The sequence below is a fragment of the Pseudopipra pipra genome, chromosome Z (genome assembly GCF_036250125.1).
Source record: "Pseudopipra pipra isolate bDixPip1 chromosome Z, bDixPip1.hap1, whole genome shotgun sequence".
Taxonomy (NCBI): domain Eukaryota; kingdom Metazoa; phylum Chordata; class Aves; order Passeriformes; family Pipridae; genus Pseudopipra; species Pseudopipra pipra.
This window is the reverse complement of record NC_087581.1, coordinates 445,216-466,489: the sequence shown is the minus strand read 5'-3', so window position 1 is coordinate 466,489 and position 21,274 is coordinate 445,216. Positions and strand designations below refer to the sequence as shown.

Here is a 21,274-nt window from a genome sequence, read left to right as displayed (position 1 = left end):
TGCGGCCGCTGTGCCCGGGCCCGGCCGGGGTCACCCTGCGGGCCCGGGGCGCGGCCGGGAACCGTGTCCCGGAGCAGTGCTGCCCTGCCTCGCACACCCCGGCGCCGGGCGCTGCCTCCCACCAGCCGCCTTTGTTGGCTGCGGAGCATCCTGGCGGCATCGCCATTGCTCGGAAGGGCAGGACGAGAGCCTTTCTTCTCTCTCTTACCGCTGTGCAGCACCATTTCCAGAATGTAAACCTTGGCATGCGGATCGCTTTATTGGATCACATTAATGGCTTTAAACGCATAACACCCGCCTCACATTTATACTCTGAGCATATAGCACAGTATATATTCTGGCTGAAATAATGCCGGTTTATGAACATCTCTTACGAGCCTCTCGGCGAGGCACCGAGTCCCAAAGGCCTTCTGCTCGAGCACAGCTCCTGCTGGCAGGCTGCCCCTGAAGCTGTGCCCGCAGGTATCGTCGGGCAGGGAATTATCCATCGGGCTGGCCCATGCCCTGGCGGCCCCACCCCAGCCCACGGGACTTCCCCACGTACAAATTCTGACTTGTCCAATGAACCAAAACAGCAGCAAACTGCTCTGTGGCAAACTGTGGCAATCAGTGAGTCTGACAAGTTTATAGAATGTGAATTTAATAAATCGATTTGGGGATTTATATAAAAAACCCAAATGGATTTGTGTTCTGCACTAGTTTTAACATTCAAGAAGGGCCATGAAATTCAGCTTGCACAAGCTCATCCTGCAAGGGACTTGCAGAATTAAGCCATAATATTTATAGAACCCTATTTCTTCCCAATTAACCAGGAAACTGATTTGATTAAAGTGAAAACCAAATTCTGTTTACTTACATTGCATTTCTGTGGTTGGCTTGCATAACAGCATAAAGAAGATGGCAGCTGTTACTACCACTCTGGTATTAATATCAGAACTGTTAATCGATTTCACAGTTTATACATGGCACAAAGGTCCTTGTGCATGCTGCCTTTCACACAGATTTATTTGTTTTCCTCCCAGCAAGGTGTCCTTGACATGGCAGAAAAAGTCCGTCACCCTCAGTATTTGATTTTAAAAATAAAATAAGGGAATTTTAAGTATGATTTACAAGCAGTGCCAGGCTGATGGCTCTTCTCCAGTGGCTTTTTAATTCAAGCACACAAAGTAACAGGCAATTGCATAGTGAGTGTTCCTACAAGCATCACTTCTGTGCTGGGAGGCTTTGGGGGTTTTTTAGCAGGTTGACCTTACATCTTAGCTCTGAGGTCTTAGACCAGAGGTCCACCAGACACTGTGCCACATAATCCTGGGAAGCTGTGGTGGAAGACATTCCGTTTGTTTAGGTTATCCCGTTTTCTCCCTTGGCTTTGCAGTGCCCGGGATCAAAGCCCCTGACCCCGCTGTCCTCGCGAGCAGCGTCTGTCCTGACCAGTGAGACCATCACCAGGGATCCTTCCACCTGGACTGCAGCTCTGAGATGGGACCTCTGCTCCCCTGCCCTGACGGAGCCGTGCAGTCCCAACTCCCACACCACGTATTGCATTCTCCAGGAAGCAGGTACATCTTGAACCCCCCTTTTCTTTTTCCTGAAGAAATGTCTCCAGTGTAGCCTGCTGTTACTTCTCAGCAGTCAGCAAGGAGTGCTGCCAACTCAGAAGACTTTGATGCTGTAGTGAATGCTGAACTTGTGTGCAATAATAACTTTTTAATTATTTAACTTCTAAGGATTTTAAGGCCCTTGAAATTCAGAACTCTAAACCATGGTGTATTCATCGTCAGCTTTCTGTACAGAGATCAATTTTAACTGCATCACACACAGCTACAAACAGAGCTTCTGCACATTAAAGATGTGCTGGGGCCAAAGAAGACTTTGCAGGTGGACTGACACAATAAAAACCAAAGTTGATTTACATTTAGGTTTTTTATGTCAGAATAAAAGCTGCCCTTTTTGTCCTTCCCCACTTCTGGGAAGGACAATAACAAAACAAAACAGTTCTTTCCTGGCTAGTGAAACACGCTTAGCTTAAGCAAGAAGTGTAACATACACATTCCGTATTTCAAGCCCTGAATTCAGACTAATAACTTTACAGCTTCTGGCAAATACTTAATACTGCCTGTTCCTGCAGTTGCTTTTTAAGGTTTTCACCTTAAATGTTCTGGTAATATATGATCTACAAGAGCAGAGGCTTACATTTCTTGTTTTAGAATACTTACGTTTTTCTTTCTATCACTGTTTAGAATGCAATGGTACTTTATATTTAAACATTCAGTATTAAAAACCAGCTTACAACTAAACTTCCCCTTTTCAGATGCTCCTATCGCTAATCTGTTTGTATTTTCTTGGAAAAACAATAATTTCCTTTCCTGGTTATTAAAATAAGTCTCCTGTTATATTTTGGACTGAAACCACTAGGATTGCTTTTGGAAAGATGAGATCTATTAAAAGAAAGGGATCTCACAGGAGATAACCAGTACTCCAGCCAGAGCAGCAGCTCTGGGGGTGTGGGCAGGAGCTGCTGGGGGACAGCCCCCCCCGACCTGCCCAGCAGCACAGAGCAGCACAGCCCAAGGCCAGCCAAGACCTGGGGCTTCCCAGCCATCTCCTCCCGAGCTCAGTGCCCCACCCGTGTCACCAGCCAGTTCCACAACCCAAGCACAGGCATACTTCCAACTGCAGTGCTGACGGATTTTCCCATGAGCACTGCGGTCTCTTCCGCTCACCAGCACCTTCCGAGTGCTGGGCCAGCAGCCCCTGTCAGCTCCTCGGCAGGCATCAGCCACCTGCACGATTAACATCCCGTAGCACAGCTCAGCAGCCTGGGACACTGAAGAATGCCTGTTTTGTTCTCTTAGTGTGCCATATGTATGGGCCTTTTTCCTTCCTTCTCCTGATATTTATTCAAGTATAGGAGGATTATTTCTGAATTATTCATCATACAGTATCTGATTAGACTGTGGCAGTGCCGGCTCCCACTGCTTAATGAATGAGCCATTAGGCTTTTGCAGATGGTGCCATCAACAGCTCCTCTGCTGTGTGTTCACCTGCATTTACACAGCAAAAGGAGAGTGCTGAACCTGAACAGGGGTTCCCGCTGGTCCCTGGGGGCTGGGCACTGGAGGAGATGCCATGTGACACGAGGGCTGCTGCCCCTCTGCAGGAACAGACACCCAGGCACTCCCTACCAGCAGCAGCTGTGCTCGGACTTCTGCCTTCCCACAGCCCACCCATAAAATGGAATAATCACCTACTAAAATAAGGATAAAGGGGAATCCAAAACATCCAGGGCTGGACTCTGAGCAAGTCAGAGGAACGTAGTGAAAGCTGCTGGCAGCCAATTAAGAAACCTCTGCAGCGGGAAGAAGCTCAATTAAATGCAGCATTGTTTCCAGCAAGAGCTATTTTTCTGCTGTCTTTCCTCTCTTTACCTCAGGAAACACTGTCCTCATGGACAAGGGTGGCAGCAGCAACGGGGCCTGGCAGTGGCTGCTGATTCCAAGCTGCCCATGATGATCTTCCTACAATGGAAGCAAAGTTAAAATCAAGGCACCTTGCTGGTTTGTGGCCTGGGAGGCTTTCAAGTACTCAGACTTTCCATGCTGGTCCTTGGCATCTCCTGCTGGAGGAAGGACATCTGATTCATCCCCACCTACCGAAGATGAGTCAGGATTATACAAATTCCATTTAGTTTGTGTAACAACACTACTTCCCGTGTTGCAAACTTCCCTCTCTGCTGCCATAAAAGTCTCTACTGAACAAACCCCTAAACACACAGTGATCAGCAAGAGATGCCCCCAGCTGAGGTTGGTGCTGGCATGACCTGGTTTTTGGTCCTTCCCTGGGACAGACTGGGGCTATTATCATCATTGCCATTTCTTTCAAATTGCAAATACTGCTGCCTCTACAGTGATTCTTCCACCAAACACAATTTAATAACAACTGAGCTCACTATCAGCTGCAGCTTAAACAACAGCTTGTTGGCTGCTTCCCTCCACTGCCAACCTGCTCCCAAGGTCTGCTGGTCTGCTGCAGGCAGCCCTCTAACTCAAGGTGAATCTCCAGTCCTTACCAGTTAACTAAATCAGCTCTGGGCTTTGGCATTACCCACTTCTGCACCCTCTGCCTGACATGACTTTGCCCATGTTAGCATGGTGAGAGAGAGGGAAGCTGCTTCTCCCCCTTGCCCAGCGAGCGCTCTACTACCCTACAAAAGTGTTAAAGATACTCACAACCTTGTTACCCCATAAACCTCTGCCTCAGAAGTTATGCTCCCACACACCCACCGTGCAAGAACTGGCTCAGCTTCAGATCAGGCACAAATCTACATCTTGCACTGCATGCAAATAATAACCAGGCTGCAAAGGCAACTGCTGAGCACCATCTCGCCACTCATGGTGTTTTTTAGTACTTAGAGCTGTCCAAAAATGTCCATCTTACATAATTAAACCCACTCCAGGTTTTGATACATCAGAATTCTAATTATACCTTTTGTACCTTATATACACACCATGGTTGGAACATCTCAGAGCTGGCAGGCAGATGGAGTTTAACAGGAACTATTCCATCAACAGATGCTACTACCGAGCTCTCTTTGCTCAGTCTGGGAATGAACTGAGGGGCAAGGCAAGAAAACATGTTTTCTTACAGAGCCACCATCTGCCAATCTGAGAAGCTGCTTTCATTAGTCTGTTCAGTAGGAAATCTTGGTGTTTGGGTTTACCCTTACATGAGACAGGAATGAACAAGGTGACATGGAGAATTCATCCAGAGTAAGTATATTTAAAACCACAGTAGGGGAGACTTACAGAATGTCTGCCTCCTGGACAGTGTCCCAGGAGTCTGTGTGTCTAACAGTGACACTTCTTCTAAGACATCATTAATCTCATTCAAAAGTCATCACCTAGAATAGGCAGGCAAACTGTATGGTAAGTGTGCATGAGATGAAAAGGAGTTTTCAATGTATACAACTCTGCAAAGTGAACGAGTCCCACCTCTGATTTATGTGCTGGAATACAGTGAGTGTGCAAACAGCTGCAGTTCTCTACCTGCCAGCACAGGTAAATGGCTTGGCATCAAACACAGCTGTTTTCTGATTAAAATGAACCCACTATTTCCACTAAAAGCAGAACTGATAATCTAAGGGTTGTTTCAAACAAAGTGTTCTCTTTGCAGCTGCAACCAGAGTGCAGCAGACTCTGCATATCCCTAAGGCAGGCGTGAAACAAAACCTACAAAGCTTTGAGAAGCTGCAAAATAAACAAAATACACAAAATAAAACAAAAATGTTTTATAGCAACTGTACTTTCTTAAAAGATTGTTATGCTTCCTACAGACAAAAAAAAGATATCAGATTTGGTGCATTCCCAGTATTTCAAAGCAGTTCTCAAAAACTGCTGGACCAATCCTCAGCTGGTCCTGAGAGGCAGGTACCACAGATACTACTGGCACTCAACAGAAGGGAGAGGAAAAGAGCTGACAGGCACAGACAGGATGTGAACAGAGAAGAATCCTGGGACCACTTTAAACACCTACAGCACCAACAAACTGCCCATTTAGAGGGGAATAATCTGAGCACGTTGTGACAGAGGCTGCTCCAGGACTCCAGGCTGCCTGCTGGTAACCCACAGGAGAGGCACCCACCTCCACAGGACTGGTGCTGTCCTGCCATGCATGCTCAGCATCCCTCTGACAGGGTGGCAGGAAGCTGCCTCAGGAAGCAGAACTAGCTCATGTATAGAGAGGTGAAATAAATCATAACCATCACGTTAAGGCATCAGCGAGCCCAGGAAGCATCTGAGAGCTGCTTGATCTTATGTGTAGTGATTTGCATACCAGGTTGAAGGCTTTCCCTCCCCGTTGCAGGGACTTGGAAGCACACAGGCAGGTGCCAGCAGGGGCTGTGGGAAGGGCACATGGAAGGTCCTGGCCGCTTCCCCCCGCATCCACTGCAGATGTGGGTGTGGAGGCTGGTTGCTGTGGTAACACACACCCACAGGGCTCCTGGGCTCGTGCTCACTGCATGCCAACAAGGATGGCAGAACACATTTTTTCTCATTAGCTCTTAAAATAAACCTAGAATGGCTAAATTGCTGCAATGGTACCCTAGCAATTAATAACTGCCTAATTTCCACAACATGGAGGGGTCCTCACTGCATTCCTAGACTGCTGCAATTATTAAACTAAGAGGGTGATCAATCTTTTTTTTAAAAAAAATAAACCCAACTCCCTCAAACTGCCAACCTGTCCTCCCCCACACCTGACACTATCTCCAGTCCACAGCAAACACCTTGGTGCTCAAAATGCCACACTCTAAAAAGCGAGCAGATCTTACTCCGCCTGAATTAAAATTCTGTGCAAGGCAGGAGCAATACTGAAACCATCATCCCTGCAGCACTCAGGAATTTATGTCAAGGTGAACATGGCCCAGAAACTTAATGTATGGGAGCTGCCAAAGCTCCTAATTAGCTGACAGAATGAGGAGAAGTAGCTGATGCATGAACCAAAGCTGTAACTAGAGAGACAGCAACAGCAGCCCTGAAATCTCCTAGTGGAGAGTTCCACGGGGCAGATGCTCTTCTGGAGCCAAAGAGGCAGTTGCAGGACTCTCAGGATAACAGGTTATTTTTACTCAGGAGGCATCCTGCAGAGCTCTGTGGAGGTCTGTGCCAAACACATCCCAGCTACTGCTGTTCAGAGAAGCTGAGGCTGTCAGAGAGAAGGAATTCCAGTTCAACAGTATCATCAGTGGTCTCTACTGGTACATTACTCTTTTCCACAGTGGGTGAGTAATTCCATACTTCATGTCTTGAAGCCAATATCCTGGAAGGCCCATTGCAGGAACACGCCTCTGATTGTGTGATGCTGGCTGAGCAAGTGCAGTTTGGATGGTAAACACCTGGACAGGAATCTGGTTGGCAGTGGCTGGAGATGTAGTATTCAGCTGCCTCTCTAAGACTCGATTCCACTGAATTATGAAAAGGATAACCAGCCATGCAACAGGTATGAGGACAGTTATTGGTTTTGAATCCATGATGAAGGCCTAATTTAGCAATAAGGGGCTTCCCAACATTAACTTCCTTTCTTTCATCCATTGTATCTTCTATTCCTGAATACTCATAGTGCAAGCAAACAGTGAAGATCAAGTGTTCCTGTAAAAGAGGAAAGGTGGGGGAGAGAACAAGTTATACTTCCAATCCAAATAAACCCTGCAGGAAACCCTTTGAGAGGCCTGGCCTCCTGGAGAAGAGCAACCTTTTTAGGAGCTGAGGACACACACTGGGCAAGACTTGTTTACTGAGGACCTCTTTTGGTCAGTACTTTCTCACAGGACAGTCTGTAATTCCAGAAGCACTTATGTTACCTCAGCTGCCAGAAGCACTGAAGAAGAGATGGCAGGTGCTCATGACACAAAGATACAGAGAGACACTTCACAGTGCCCCAGTCTGCTGAAGGGAGAACCTTCCAAAAACTGCATGCCCAGGAGCACTGGCTGATGATACACAACACTTTCAGCTCCTACTAATGACTCTGTAAGAGGCAGCTCTGCTTCAGGTCACGTTCTTCCTGAACTGCAGTGCATAGGAACACCCTCAGAGTGTGCTATAGATCATCTTCACAAAAACAACCACCTTGGCCAAGAAAATACAGAGGGCCTCGCATGCCGGTTTCAGGATTGCATATGCATCAATTCCCTGGCTTTTACTTTTCAGCTACAGAATTAAAGTCACTAAACTGTGCTATCAGTCATTGCTTCCCTCCAAAGAACTTACTGTGCAGACAATACACAGATGCTTCAACAGAGCTGCAAAGTACATGATTAGTGTCAGTTATCTGAACAAACGTGAGGAGTAATATATATTAACCCTTAGTTTTTGCAGTGAACTCAGCCTGGTGTAGAGGCAGTGTTTGGGAAGGTCCTTTGATACTAAATAGCTTCCAGTTTCCTCAGGAGTTCCTTTATTAGCCAATTTAGGATCCACATCCAGGTCCTGTTGCAAGAAAGAAACGAGAACTTAATCAAAGCTATAGAATTTGTAGATCATAAACCATTACTTATTTCAGTTTTAGAAACTGAAATAAGTTTGGACCCATTTTATTACAAAAGATGCAGTCTGACATGGATAGAACAGGAAATTTTCAACTTCAGTGGAGCAAGATGAGGAGACCCCAAGAGGAAGCACTCACGAGAGCGAAGTCTGTGACGTGGGCTCTGCAAACGGCCATTTCGGGGGGTTTCTGCACCAGCCTCGTGTAGATTATCATGACGTTGGAGAACTCTGCTGCAAAGCCCAGCTGGATCTGAACACCACATTGAAAATCAAGGTACCTGCTTTCTGGAAGCTCTGCGAAGAACACATCATTACAGGCTAAATATAACTCAGCATAGGCATTTGGTATTTTTCTAAAATAGTTTCTGTGTTTTTTTCAATCATTTAACAAACAAAAATTAAGGGCATAATTTCACAAATAAATACCTGCATCTGTGGAAGAGCTGTCTTAGAAATGCCACCCCGACCCTCTGCCCAATCTATCAAAGCAATTTGAAGATGTACCCCAACAACTTTAGGTAAATAAGGTGAAAGATCTTAAACTGCACTGCCTTTGTTAAAAGAAGCTAGAAAGCCTCCAACTCATCTCACCCTTATTTTCTTAGTTGTATACATTGAAAACTCCTTTTCATCTCATGCACACTTGCCATACAGTTTGCCTGCCTATTCTAGGTGATGACTTTTGAATGAGATTAATGATGTCTTAGAAGAAGTGTCATTGTTAGACACACAGACTCCTGGGACACTGTCCCAGGGGGCAGACATCCTGTAAGTCTCCCCTACTGTGGTTTTAAATATACTTACTCTGGATGAATTCTCCATGTCACCTTGTTCATTCCTGTCTCATGTAAGGGTAAACCCAAACACAAAGATTTCCTACTGAACAGACTAATAAATCTGAATGTCTCCCATTTCCATTCAATACTCCATGCCCTCACTTCTCCCCCCACGGCAGCAGGCTCATGTAAGAGCAGTGTCCCCTACCATGAGCCTTGGCCCACTGCAGGTTCCGTGCCAGCGACTCTGCCGAGGCTGTGCTCTGCCGCACGGGGTCTGTCAGCGCCCTCCTCTCCGACAGGCTGCTGCGGATCTCCAGGGCTTGCCTGCCCTTGGTCAGGGGACACTTGCCCATATCTGAAAGGAAGGTGCAGACAGGTTCTTTCAAAATCAATGCTGCTGCCATTCCAACTGAATTAAGTCCCTTGCTGCAGTGCTGTGTGGTTGGTTGCTGTGTTTATGCCAGCGCCAGCACATCCATCAAAAGCTGCAGCTCTTCCTTCCCTGAAGGCCAAGGCACCATTCCTGCTGCTGCAGGGCCCTGAGGGTTCACGTGGGGCCTGGCCAACCCCCTCCCCTGTTCCTCAAAGCCAGATCAAGCACTATCACAGCTCTGAGTGGGGAAGGGCCTAATTAGAGTGACTGATTTCAAGAACATGAATAATTCCAGTCAGAGATTTCTAAAGGACTGGGGGGCAAGGGGAGTATTTTAAGCATTGATAAAGGGCCCAATATTGTTTATTTAACAGCCTCGCTAATGATCCATATGACAGGACAGAGTGCAAAGCTTGGCAAGTTTGCAGATGGTTAAAAACTGAGAGGAGTGGCTGATATCCCACAGGACTGTGCTGCCCTGGCTGTGGAACTGGGCAGAGAGGAATCTCATGGAGTCCAACAGCAGGGAACACCTGCACCCAGGCAGGAATGATGCCCTGCACCTGTGCAGGGAGAGGCCTGACTCCCTGGGACAGAGCTCTGCAGGGAAGCACCTCGGGGGCCTGGGGGCCAGCAAGCTGAGCACGAGCCAGCACTGCACTCTGGTGGCAAAGGCAGCCAGCAGGAAGCACAGTGCCAGCAGGGCCTTTTCCCTGGGGGTATTTACATGGAACACTGGCAATCCTAGCACTCCTCTGGCACATTTACAAGTGTCTTCAATTTACCTGTGTGGTCCCTGACACTCAAGACTGGGAATACTGACAGCAGCGCCTGTCACACTGCCCAACATGTCAGTCCTTCTCTCCATTCTTGAACAAAAGACAGACTGGGCAAAGCTCTGTGACCTGCAGCTGATGAGAGACATCCCCTACAGAGCCAGCCTCACACTGGCTGATCTGGGCCAAAATGGCTGGCCTGTTCTTCTGTACCTGGAGCAGATGTTTGCACAGGAGCAGCACGTGTTCCCTCGACCTTTTTCACTTTAGCACTTTTCCCATCAAATCTAAAATACAATTACTGAACCAGGCATTTGAAAGCAGTGCATTGCCCTATTTAATGCACTTAAGAGAACTTACTGTTCTCGACAGAGAACAAATCATTATCATCACTATAGCACTCTGGGGCAGGTAGGACTCCATTAATTGTTTAAATGAACTTGCAAAGGACTGGACTACCACAGGCAGCTGGAACCACAGGACAGAAGAGCATTTTTGTCAATGGACAATTCAAAGCTCCATGAGGAAAGATACTCAGAACAAATAAGGTTCACTAAAGTGTAAAACTGCACACTATTAAAGAAGCTCAGATCCCTTTACAACACCAAGAATGTGTTAATGTGCTGCCCAGTAGCAGCTGCTTCTTGATAAAAGCTGCTATTTGATCAAAACACAAGAAGAAAGAGCTTTAAGTAGTGTAACACATTCACCATGGGAGGAAGAACATGTAAGCAAAGTTGTTTTCAGCAATGCAGGCTGAGGAGACTGTTAGTGCAGTAAGCTGGAGTTCACCTTCTGCAACCTCATCAAGCAGAACAGTGATCTTCTTGTCTTCTAACAAGCGCTCCTTCAGGAACTTCATGAAGATGCCATTGGCCAACCCCGACTGCTGAATTTCAAAAGCTTCTGCTCCTTGGCACCTGTGAGATCACCAGCATCAGACAAGGAACAAACACTGCAACATCTGCATGGTGAGGAGTAAAGTTGTGCTGGGAACGGGGGAAGGAATTTCCTACAATTTGAAAACCAGGTTGTGTCCAAGGCCAACCTGCTCTTTGTGTTCCCTTGCAAGCAGCTCACGGAAGGTTTCCCTTCCAATGGCACCACACACCACAGCTGTTTATCAAACTCCTTATAGGAGGAGCTTCAATTTATCATTGAAGATTTTATGAAAGCTCTTGACTACTTCTATTCAGCAGCTTTTGCACTTGCAAACTGCCCGAGGTTACTGGTCTGTTACCACCACAGCACTGTTCTGGAAAAGGGCAGCTGTACAATTTCAGTGCTCACTTCTGTGGCACACAAGAAGAAAAATTTCCTTACGTTGCATATCCAAAAACAATATTGGCTGTAACCTTCAGAGCATCCAAGATAAGAACTGTGTCATCATATTCATTTCTACAATAAATGGAAACACAAGGAAGTCAATAAAGGTAACAAATTCAAAATTCCAGAAAAGCAGAGCTCACAACCAGGAATTTGTTTCACTCCTACAATTCTGGAATGAATCCTGACTGCTAAAAGACAAAACTCAGCACCATCATGTTATAGTAACTAGCAGAGTTGGTCTACAATCTCTGCAAACCCCATTTCTGATAACTGCCCATTTTATGTTATACCAAAAGCTATGATTTTTTTCTAACTTTTCCCCCCCACAGGGTGTCTGCATAGTTAGCACAAGGCTTATGTAGATGGATTTTCTATTTGGATACAGACTGTGAACCTGAATTGGGTCACAGGCATTTCATTAGCACTGAAGTTTAGAGGCTCGACAGACACCAAGGCACCAGCACTTTTCTGTTATGAAACATTCCTGAGAGACCAATTGCCAGAAGTGCTGACTGAAGAGCTGATTTCAAGTGCAAGTTTAATTGGGCATGTAGTTTCTCAACACGGGAAGAACACAGTACTTTGTTTAGAAAAACCCCATAAATCAGTTGGGTTTTAAGCTCTAAATAAAGATACAACATCCCCAGCATAAAAGCAAAATCCATGGCTCTGAAGAGTTCTAAAATAAGCACTTCACTTGAGCCCTTCTGCCAAATTAACATGCCTTTGATCACAGGGGTTCTCCTTCCTCCTGTAATGAGGGCGGATAACGGTGCAAGGGGAAAGGGTCACGTTCCTCCTTTAAGATGCCCAATTTCACTTTTATCTCATCAGACTAATGGTCTATAACTTTTAAGCAACAGCAAAAAAGAAGAAATAAATGTTGCTGGAATCAGGAGGCAGGTATCCACCCACAGGGACAGAGAGCCAACCTCACAGCCAGTTCCCCGAACTCGAGTCATTACTCCCTGTCCTGTGGAGCAAAGCCACCCCTGAACCCCCGCTGAGGAGCAGCGGTGACACCTTTTCCGACACATGTCCAGCAGGAACACGTTGAGCCCCGTCTCCTTGTGCTGCATGCGGCGCAGGATGTCCTGCACGCACGGGCAGTGTGCTGACCGGTAGGGGTTGGGAGCGTCCACGGGAACCATGAAACTGTTGCCGTAGTTTTCGTAGCCGTGGCCGGCGTAGTACAACAGACCTGGGTACAGAACAGGTGTGACTGAGAGCACGGGGAGCACACAGGAGCACTCCTGCACATCTCAGCGTGTCAGAGCCCTCATGCACAGCGGGACTGAGGTCACTCAAGCCACTCCAAGCTGGGTTTTAATATCAATATGCTTTTGTTAACACAGGAAGGGAGGGGAGGCAGGGGCCAGCCACTGGAACATCGACTCCACAGCACACGGACACAATGGATTTAAAAAAAAGCAAATATCACACATGCAATAGAATCAATCAGATATTTGCATCAAACACACCGAGTTAAATACTCTTAAATGCTTTAAGTAGTTATGACCTCTAACAGAAATAGTCTGTTGTGTATGATGTGTAACTCACAGATGGGAGCAAGGAAATGTGCCAACTGTAAAACATCTTCTCCACGTGTGCAATTACAAAGCTCTGAGCAGCAGTAACTCTGCAGATTTTGTAGACAGAAAAAAACCCTGCTGAATAGTTTGGTAGGACTCCAGAGCACATCCCCATTACCAAACTACCAGCAGCTCATGTTCAGTTGATTGCAGCTACATCTCTTAGTTACAGACTGGGTTACTTCTGGGTCTACTAAACAAACAAATTCTTTGCGTGCTTTCCTAGCCAGAAATGATTATCCTGCCATCATCTCCCTCACTTGCCAGTACACAACAGTCTACAACATTTTAAGATTTAAAATCTTCAATAAAACATGAAATATTTTTGTAGGAAAAAAACCCCAAACATGTCATGGAATTAAAGACAGCTTTTCTGAACCCTGAAAAAGGAAACTGCAAGCCAGGGCTTAGATTTTACTTATATGAATAAAGATGTCCACTATTAGTCATATCAATTTGCAGTAAGATTAGATGTTCTTAGAATTAATAACCTCCACTGCCAAAAAATGCAGTTAAGAGAAGCTTGTATGATTAAATTTGATTTTCTTATTGCCTGTTCCCAGTGCTGGCTTTCCTTAATGATGCAAATTCCATCTTTTAAAAAGACTTTTTATTTATCTATACAGAGCAGTCTACGGGCCAGCTCTGCAATATATACAGTATGTAGTGTGCAGCTGAACAAAGCTAACAGAAAAGTGACAATTTAGGCTGACTGGGAATCTATCTGAGTGTATACTCTGTAAGTCACTGCACTGACTGCACTCCTTTGCTGTCCTTGGCAGATGCCTGTGCTGTGGCACCAGTACCTGCAGCACTGACCGTGCTGAGCTCAGGATCAGAAATACATCCCTGCATACCGGGGTAAGTGGAGTAAACATGTTCACAGGGGCTCAACAGAGACTAAGGCACAACAATTTTAAGTAGGCTCAAGTTCCTCAGAGACGTCAGCATTTAAGTGGTATCTGCCTCTCTCTCTCTCTCTCTCTTTTAAAAAGAAAGCAGCCTAAATATTTTTAGCCTTTCAAACATCCGGGTCTGTGCTTTTACCCTGGGTGGAATACAATGTTAATTGCACCCTGCATTTAGAACAGCACAAACCAAGACATCAGAGGAGGCAATCATCATCACTTTGTTTACCACTCCTGCCCTTAAGGACCAGTATCTGAAATGCCACTTTCCTGGCAGCTGGCCAGAATTACACAACTTAGCAGGCATCAGGAACACATGTAACAGGGACCAGACAGCAGCAGCCACTGTGCCTCTTCTATTTGAAGCTATGCCCACTAGAAATGCTATAAATCATTACCTATTTGTGCACTGACAGCACCTTTTATTGGCTTTAAGCTGTTAATAGCCACTATGCAGAAAGGATAAAGTGACCATTTAAATTGAAGTAGTTATTGCCAAACACCACTGAAAAACTGCTCCGTTTACCTTTTATATCAAGTGGCTGGAAATGCACGACTGCAAAAATATGTTGTGTAAGAGCTTTCATGTGGTGCTGCTGAGAAACCCATTAAAGCCTTTCTGTGCTTTATTTTCTACATTCATGACAACAATTACAGAAAAAAATTGAGAAGGTGCAAGAGTCCCAAATGTACCAGCACATCTATTCCCCAGGGAGTAAAAAAGCAGACTGCTCTCAAGAAAGCCTCGATACTCCTGCCAGGCTGAGGCTTCGTGTCAGGCAGCTTTTGGCTCAGACAGAAATGCCCAAATGTCAGAGCAGCCAGTGCTGCTCAGAGCATCAGGTAACACCTCCATAAAAAAGTCATGATAGCAAATAATCTGACCTTGTGTTCCAAAAAAGGATCCAATAATGTTTTCGTGAATGGGCTTTACTACAGGAATTCTGCAATTTAAATAGGGACACTGGCAAAACTTTTTGCTCTCTGTTCTAAGTCATTTCTCAAGGAGTTTATACAATCTTAGCCTTTAGAAAAATGACAAAATAGTGGCAGTCAGCTGAAAACTCAAAAGCCCACAGAAGAACTTTTCTTACGCTCCCAACCAGATCATTCCTGGCCTTTTCCACACAAGACACGAAGGTTTTTGCTCTGTGCATCAATTCCACCTGCCCTCCCCCAGAGCTTGCAGTGCAGTTATAGGTGTGGTTAAAGAAAAGAGTTCAAACCTCTGATCTGTTCTAAAAGTAAAGAAACAAAAACATTTTAAGCCAAGTCAAAGGCTGTGCTGGTGGGTGCTTTTCACTTCCTCTCCCCATTCTGCACACACCCTATGTACCACGAAGGCTGTTTGGCCATCACATGTAGAGAGCTGGCAGAGGTAAATACCAGCTGTTTGTGCACTTGATACGTACCACACTGACCTACTTCAGAGGGGATTTTGAGTGTTCTTACCATATACTCCTTTGTCCAGGAGAAGTAAAAATTCATCCACCGCGTTCCGCATCTCAGATTCAGTAAGGTCCAGTAAAGAAACGACTTTGAAATCCAGCTGCCTCAGCAAACTGGTCAATTCATAGACATCTACCATGGGAGCCTTGAGCTGGGGGTGATTCCAGTAGCTCATGTTTCCTATTAACAGAGCCACCTTGTCTGTGGCTGCCAAGACACAGGGAGAAAAGAACACGTCACGTTTATATATTCCAGGGGTCACTACCTTTAAAAGGAAGGTCTTCCAAAGAGAAAAGAGTATCCAGGCACAATATTTCCAGGCACAGTATTTTATGTGATTTCAAAAGCCTTCCTACATCAATAATACAGCTCAACTCTCTTCTTACCTCAAAAAAACCCCAACCTTACCAGCTTGGGGGGAGCACCTAAACTCCCCCTCACACTGATGAACCTGAAAGAGTGGAGAAGCTTGGACAGAGGCACAGTTTACTCCTGGAAGGGCAGGCAAGCATTGTAAGGGACTGTACCAATGCCCACAGGTCTCCCTCCCTGCAGCTCTCTACGTGCCCCACAGGTCTTGCACTGGCAGTGTCAGAAGCAGCAAAATCTGTTTCCAAGATGGGAAATACATGTTCCAGCTACAAATCTACTCACCAACAGGTCTGTGACTCGACACTTCTTGTGGGTCTGCTTGGAAGAGATGAAAAGAGCACTGTCAGTGACTACAGTTGGAGCTGCAACACCAGAAAATGAACTGCATGCTCCCCACAGCTATCGTGGAGAGACACTGCTTTGCCTAACACCTTACTGAGTTAGCACAAAAAAAAGGGCTCTCTTTTGTTTTGGTGGCTTTGGGGGTGTTTTGTTGATGTTGTGTTGTTTACAGCCAGACACCTTACATCATCTGAGAAAGCAGCAATGTACTAAGAGTCCAGAGAAACTAGAGACAGGAAAGCAAAGATAATTCCCTCTGTATGAGTGCACGTGCAGTGCAGTAAGACCAGACTTGGGTGATTTTACAAAGATAATAGCACCCCTATAATTCACTATATGCTTCAAGTCAACCTTTTGGACCCAGGAAGCTGTGCTGCTCTTAACATGATACCTCCCCCTATTCAATTCCTAGTTACAGACACATGCAAATACTGTAAAGTATATATTGTAACCCAGCTAGGCTTCAGTGACTTGTAACATAAAAATGAGATGCAAAACTAAAGTTTTTCAAAACTTATCACTGACCTGATTCTTGAAGATCATTAAAATCTTCTGCAAAGAAACACACCAATAAGATCATCATTTAAACAATAAGCAAAAGCAACATTTTTATTAGTAAAAATGTAAGTGTCATGCCACTAATAATCAAAGCTGAACACGGAAAACAAGCTACTTTTCTAAAATACTTCTGGCTTTGCATTTCTGCAAATGTAATCTTTCGTGTCTATTCCACCCAGAGAAGAGAAAACCCAGCAATGATAAAGCCATGCTAGACCAGCATTACAGCACAGCAGAGCTAAAAACCAAGGGAGGGACACTCCCTACGCTCCAATCCCACAGGCATGCAGGCAGCTCGAAGGAGCAAGGAACAAGGCATCAGAATCACCCCTTTGAAGAGGATATGCTTGAAAGACTGCTGAAAAAGCAACATCCTGAGCAAGAAATCTTACTTTGGGAAGCCACACGTATTCAGAAAGACTTCAGACACAATTTTGAAATATTCTAAGCTACCACAGGTTTCACCTCTTTATTCTGAGAGCACTGGAAACCACGGAAAAGAAAACCACTGTGTCTGAAGCCCCAGGGATGTCTCAGAGCAGGCCTGCTGTGAGCAGCCTTACACTGTTCTACTGATCCCCTGATGGTGTTGCAGACTCTGAGGAGCTCAGCCAGCAAGGGATGGTGCAAACAGCAAAGGTCATAATACACTCCTTCCTCCCCATGGCAGCAATGCAGAGGAGAACAGAAATCATCCTCATGAGGTTGCTGGAAACACCTCTTGCAGACAGAGTGCTGACACTGGAGCTCTCTAAGATTACCCAGGTTCCTAAACACCTCCAGATTTTCTTGGATAGGATGTTGCCTCCTGAGCCCAGCCAAAAACCTCTCCAGATCTTTACATTCATTTGAATAGCACAGGAGAAAGCAGCCTGGTTTTTCTCCTGTACTCTAGATCCTGGCATCCAGGCAAAGAAGAGAAAAGCACATGCAAAAGGAACACTGCATCATGCATCAGTGCCTTAAACTAGACCGAAGCTCTTCACCCACACATGCTTTTCAGCAACCCATCGTCCCCTCACTGACTTTTCAACATTGATTCACAACTAAAGGTTTACTTTACCTTCTGTGCACTCCACTGCCATTGCTTTCCTTCCTTGTGTTTTAAGGAGGGGGAAAATTGGAAGACAAGTGCTCTCAGTTATTAGTGTTAGCATACGAGGTGGGAGACAAAGGTCACTGTCAAGCTGCTCTGCAATCATTTTACAGCAGGACAAATCTGCACTGACCACAACACTCTACAGCACTAATCACTGAAACCTGGGACTACTACACCAGGATATTCCTCAGCTTAGGAAAGAACTTGTGAGGTACATACTAGTATTCCCAGATAGATCTGGAAGCTGTACAGAGATCTGCTCCTCTCCAGTTCCCTGAAAACACGTGCACACACACTGAAATGTGTTCTATTCATTCATTCTGCTTGCAATGAACAACCTCACCTGTCCTGTATCAAACAGAAAAACTCCTCACCTATAATGACTTCTACCTTCTTGCTGTCTTCATCCTCGTGGTCGTTGAATACGTGACACCAGTATGTCCCTTGATGTTCCACGTCCACAGAAGTGACCTGTGCAAGTACCATCCCAGTCATCCCCACAGACCCCAAGACAACACCTGTAGCAGGTATTCAAGCCTTGCATTTAAGCCCCCATGCAAGAAAAAGTAAAAACTAAAGAAGCACTTGGAGCAAGCGCTTCTGTCAGAGGTTAGTCAAGACTATGGAGAAACTGTTTTCTTCAAGAAAGCTTTCTGTGATAAGTTCAAGGTGGTTGCACATCGGCCCCCAAGGCTGGCCCATTGCAGTAACTTACTGTGTAGACATTTTTGCTCCCATTTGCCAAGGGAAATCCATTTCTGAACCACTGGTAATGAGGAATTGGGTTTCCAACAGCTCCACATTCCAGTACCAAAGCATCCCCCACTGTCAGGTTTTGTGGCTGAGGCTGAACACAGATGCACAATTTGTTTTGAGGCAAACCCACCACGCTCCCTTAAAAGAAACAAAAAGGAAGAAAAAAGAAAAGAAAGGGAGAGACAACCTAAGCACAGCTACAGAGGCCCAAGTTCCTCTAGGAAGTGGGAGGACAGAGCTTCAGAAGACAGTGGTTCTGCCACTCACCATGAGATGCACCGCGGAGCTCACAGACCTCCAGGCGTGCCCACCGACTGAACACGAAGGAACAGCCACTGTTCACTCGACAGATGTAAAAGCCAGAATCCTTTACACTCACTGGATTCAAAACCAGCTCTGGAGAATCACCATGGGGAACCTGAGTCACAGGTGAACCAAAAACACTGAAATTTAGATTGGTTTCATCTAAACCAGGATCAAGCACTACAATATTTATTTCCATGTCCATAAGACCAGCCTCAACTCCTTCACATACTTGAAACTTATTGCTAAGCTGAGAGACAACTAAACTTGCAGCTTCCTTTCTGTCCCATTCCAAAATTAGCCCCCAGGGATGAAGTGGTTTGAATATAAGGAATCACCACATTGTTTTAGCAGATTCCTAGGGTCACCATCCAGCAATCTTCTCTCATTGTAAATAAGGGGAAGAGTCTTAGAAAGAAAAAGGTATCATCCAAAATCATTACCTGTTATTTTCACTATTGCAAAAACCTGCACTGTTTATCAACTATTACCTCTTTTTCCTGCTTGAACCACTGGTAGTGCACAAATGGGTGTCCTGTTGCCCAGCAACACAGCTTGACCACCTGACCAGAGAGCACTGCTTGAGAGTCTGGCTGTACAACAATCTTTATACCTTTAAAACAGAATTTACACATAGCAAAGTTGGGAACAAATACAAGTCCACCCTGCATGTCCATGCAGGCAAGTTCAAGCCCACAACAACACTGTACAAAGGCTGTTTATCTACCTGGCTTACTTTTAATCGCAGAATCAGATGAGCCAATTACCTTGATAATCACATGGATACCAATTATCAGAATTCAAGCACTAAAGATGTTTTTATCTACTGCAGAAAACAAGCTACCTGAGTGTTTCCAGTGTAAAACCCTGAGCTGCAGCGAAAGCACAGGCCCAGCACTGACCTGCATGGCCGAGACACTGGAGAGCCTCTGTGTGCTCCAGGGCCTGCAAGGACTCCACCAGCTCCACCACCGTGCACCCACGATCTCCCAGCAGCTTCAGGAGACTCCAGCTGGGACTGCCTTCTGGCTCCAGCACTTGGAGGGAACACTGCTCCAAATCCAAAGGGCTACGGAGGAACAAAAGAAGGACATGGCACAGACCTTCTTAACACTCTTTGCTCAGAAAGGAGCTGGGTTAACAATCAATTGTAGACAAACAAAAAGATTTTTAAAAATAGACATAGGAAATTCCTTGCTGATTTGGACATATTTGTAGTATTTCCTTCAAGTTTCATGAGTTCAGAAATTATACAGTGACAGAAATTGGAATTAGTTATTTGTAAGCCACAAGGTAAGAGATGCGTGTACCTCACAAGTCTAACCAAATGCACTGAGAAACCTTCTAATTTTCACTTTTTAAGGTATCAGCAGAAAAACTAGTACAGCACCCATCATTTCCATGTGCCTAATTCAGAAGCGGTAAAGAGCAACTCAGTGTCTAACTTCAAAGTGCAGGAAGACTGATTTTAGTTTTTAGAACAAGCGAGTGGTGCAGCCCAGCCAATCACACATCGCTGCAGCGCAGTGAACTGCGCCTGAAGCTCTTAGTTTAAACTTTAGTGAAAAGTCTTCACGCACTTCCAACCACAGCAGATTCAAAGGACTCAGATAATAAGGACATGGAGACAGCTACAGAAAGGGAATGCAAGTTTACGTATCCCCACTAAAGAGATTCATCAGCGTTTCTTTCATTAAGTCGCAGTGCCACGCCAACCTAGGGGCGAGATACCGTCACTTATCAAACGGACCTTCACAGTGTTTCACAGGAAAACACAAACATCCAACTCCCGGCCCGCGCAGTGACACCGCGGGGCAGCGCTCGCCGCTCCCCGCGCCCCTACCTCAGCCGCACCGTGCCTCGGCTCCCCGCTCGCTGCGCCAGCTCCCGCCAGCCCTTGCCGGGCGCCGCCCGGTCCAGCAGCTCGCTGAGCCTGCGGAGCAGCGGCTCGGCCAGGCGGCCGAGGGGCAGCGGCCCCGCCGCACCGCGGTCCATCGCTGCCGGCAGCGCCACAGCGCCCGGAAGGAAGCGCCGCGCGGGGCGGGCGGGACGGGCGGGGCGGGACCGGTGAGGGGAGCGGGGCGGGTGGGGCGAGTCCGGCTGAGGGGAGCGGGGCAGCGGGGGCGAGGCGGGCGAGGCGGGCGAGGCGGGCGAGTCCGCTGAGGGGACCGGGGTAGCCGGGGCGGCCCGGCCGGGTTCGGCTGAGGGGTGCGGGACGGCTGAGGGGAGCGGGGCAGCCGGGGCGGCCCGGACGGGTCTGGCTGAGGGGAGGCGGCCGCCCCGTCCTGAGGGGACCCCGCCATGGCGGGGCAGGAGACGGGCCCCCCTCGCCCCGGCCCTGTGGACACTGTGAGGGAACCGAGCGGGTTTTGTTTTGTTTCACCCATTTTGAAATGGGAACGTTATGAGTGTGCCTCAGGGCGAGACCTCCTGCAGCGTCCGCAGCTGGCCCCGAGGAGGCCGGAGATGGTTGGACAGGCGGGAGCTGGGCCGCAAAGCGGGCAAAAAGCACACAACGCTGAGGGCAGGGGTCGCGCTCTGAGGAGAAACAGCCTTATCCACCTGCGGCCGGCACGGCCATCGATTCTTC

At 46.6% G+C, this 21,274-nt stretch overlaps 1 protein-coding gene and 1 long non-coding RNA gene across 5 annotated transcripts; one reads left to right on the top strand and one right to left on the bottom strand.

The window, feature by feature from the left end:
- The first annotated feature begins 110 nt into the window (after positions 1-110).
- On the top strand, positions 111-19,592 carry LOC135407087 (uncharacterized). Its single transcript, XR_010426691.1, has 3 exons — positions 111-1,559; positions 13,680-13,758; positions 19,517-19,592. It is a non-coding gene; the product is annotated as an uncharacterized LOC135407087 (long non-coding RNA).
- Positions 5,273-20,713, bottom strand: LOC135407086 (mucosa-associated lymphoid tissue lymphoma translocation protein 1-like). Of its 4 annotated transcripts, none has more exons than XM_064641813.1 (17): positions 20,528-20,713; positions 19,587-19,753; positions 19,176-19,297; positions 18,649-18,799; positions 18,341-18,519; positions 18,000-18,096; positions 17,590-17,622; positions 16,494-16,520; positions 15,909-15,944; positions 15,258-15,461; positions 12,329-12,506; positions 11,300-11,374; positions 10,769-10,896; positions 9,033-9,182; positions 8,185-8,342; positions 7,863-7,988; positions 5,273-7,148 (listed from the first exon to the last, which is right to left on the bottom strand). In XM_064641813.1, the coding sequence occupies exons 1-17, from the start codon at positions 20,677-20,679 to the stop codon at positions 6,681-6,683; spliced, it is 2,451 nt and encodes an 816-aa protein (XP_064497883.1). In that variant the 5' UTR covers positions 20,680-20,713; the 3' UTR covers positions 5,273-6,680. The 4 variants fall into 4 exon arrangements, with proteins under 4 accessions (XP_064497883.1, XP_064497884.1, XP_064497885.1 ...); XM_064641814.1 differs by having other exon boundaries at positions 15,909-15,941; XM_064641815.1 differs by lacking the exon at positions 17,590-17,622.
- Between the last annotated feature and the right edge of the window lie 561 nt (positions 20,714-21,274).

Coding starts and splice junctions, on each gene's coding strand:
- LOC135407086 (XM_064641813.1), bottom strand. CDS start 20,679: ATGGACCGCGGTGCGGCGGGGCCGCTGCCCCTCGGCCGCCTGGCCGAG. Junction 19,298..19,586: donor CCAGTGTCTCGGCCATGCAG/GTCAGTGCTGGG, acceptor TCTGTTTTAAAG/GTATAAAGATTGTTGTACAG. Junction 12,507..15,257: donor CCTGGACAAAGGAGTATATG/GTAAGAACACTC, acceptor TTCTGTACCCAG/GTCTGTTGTACTACGCCGGC.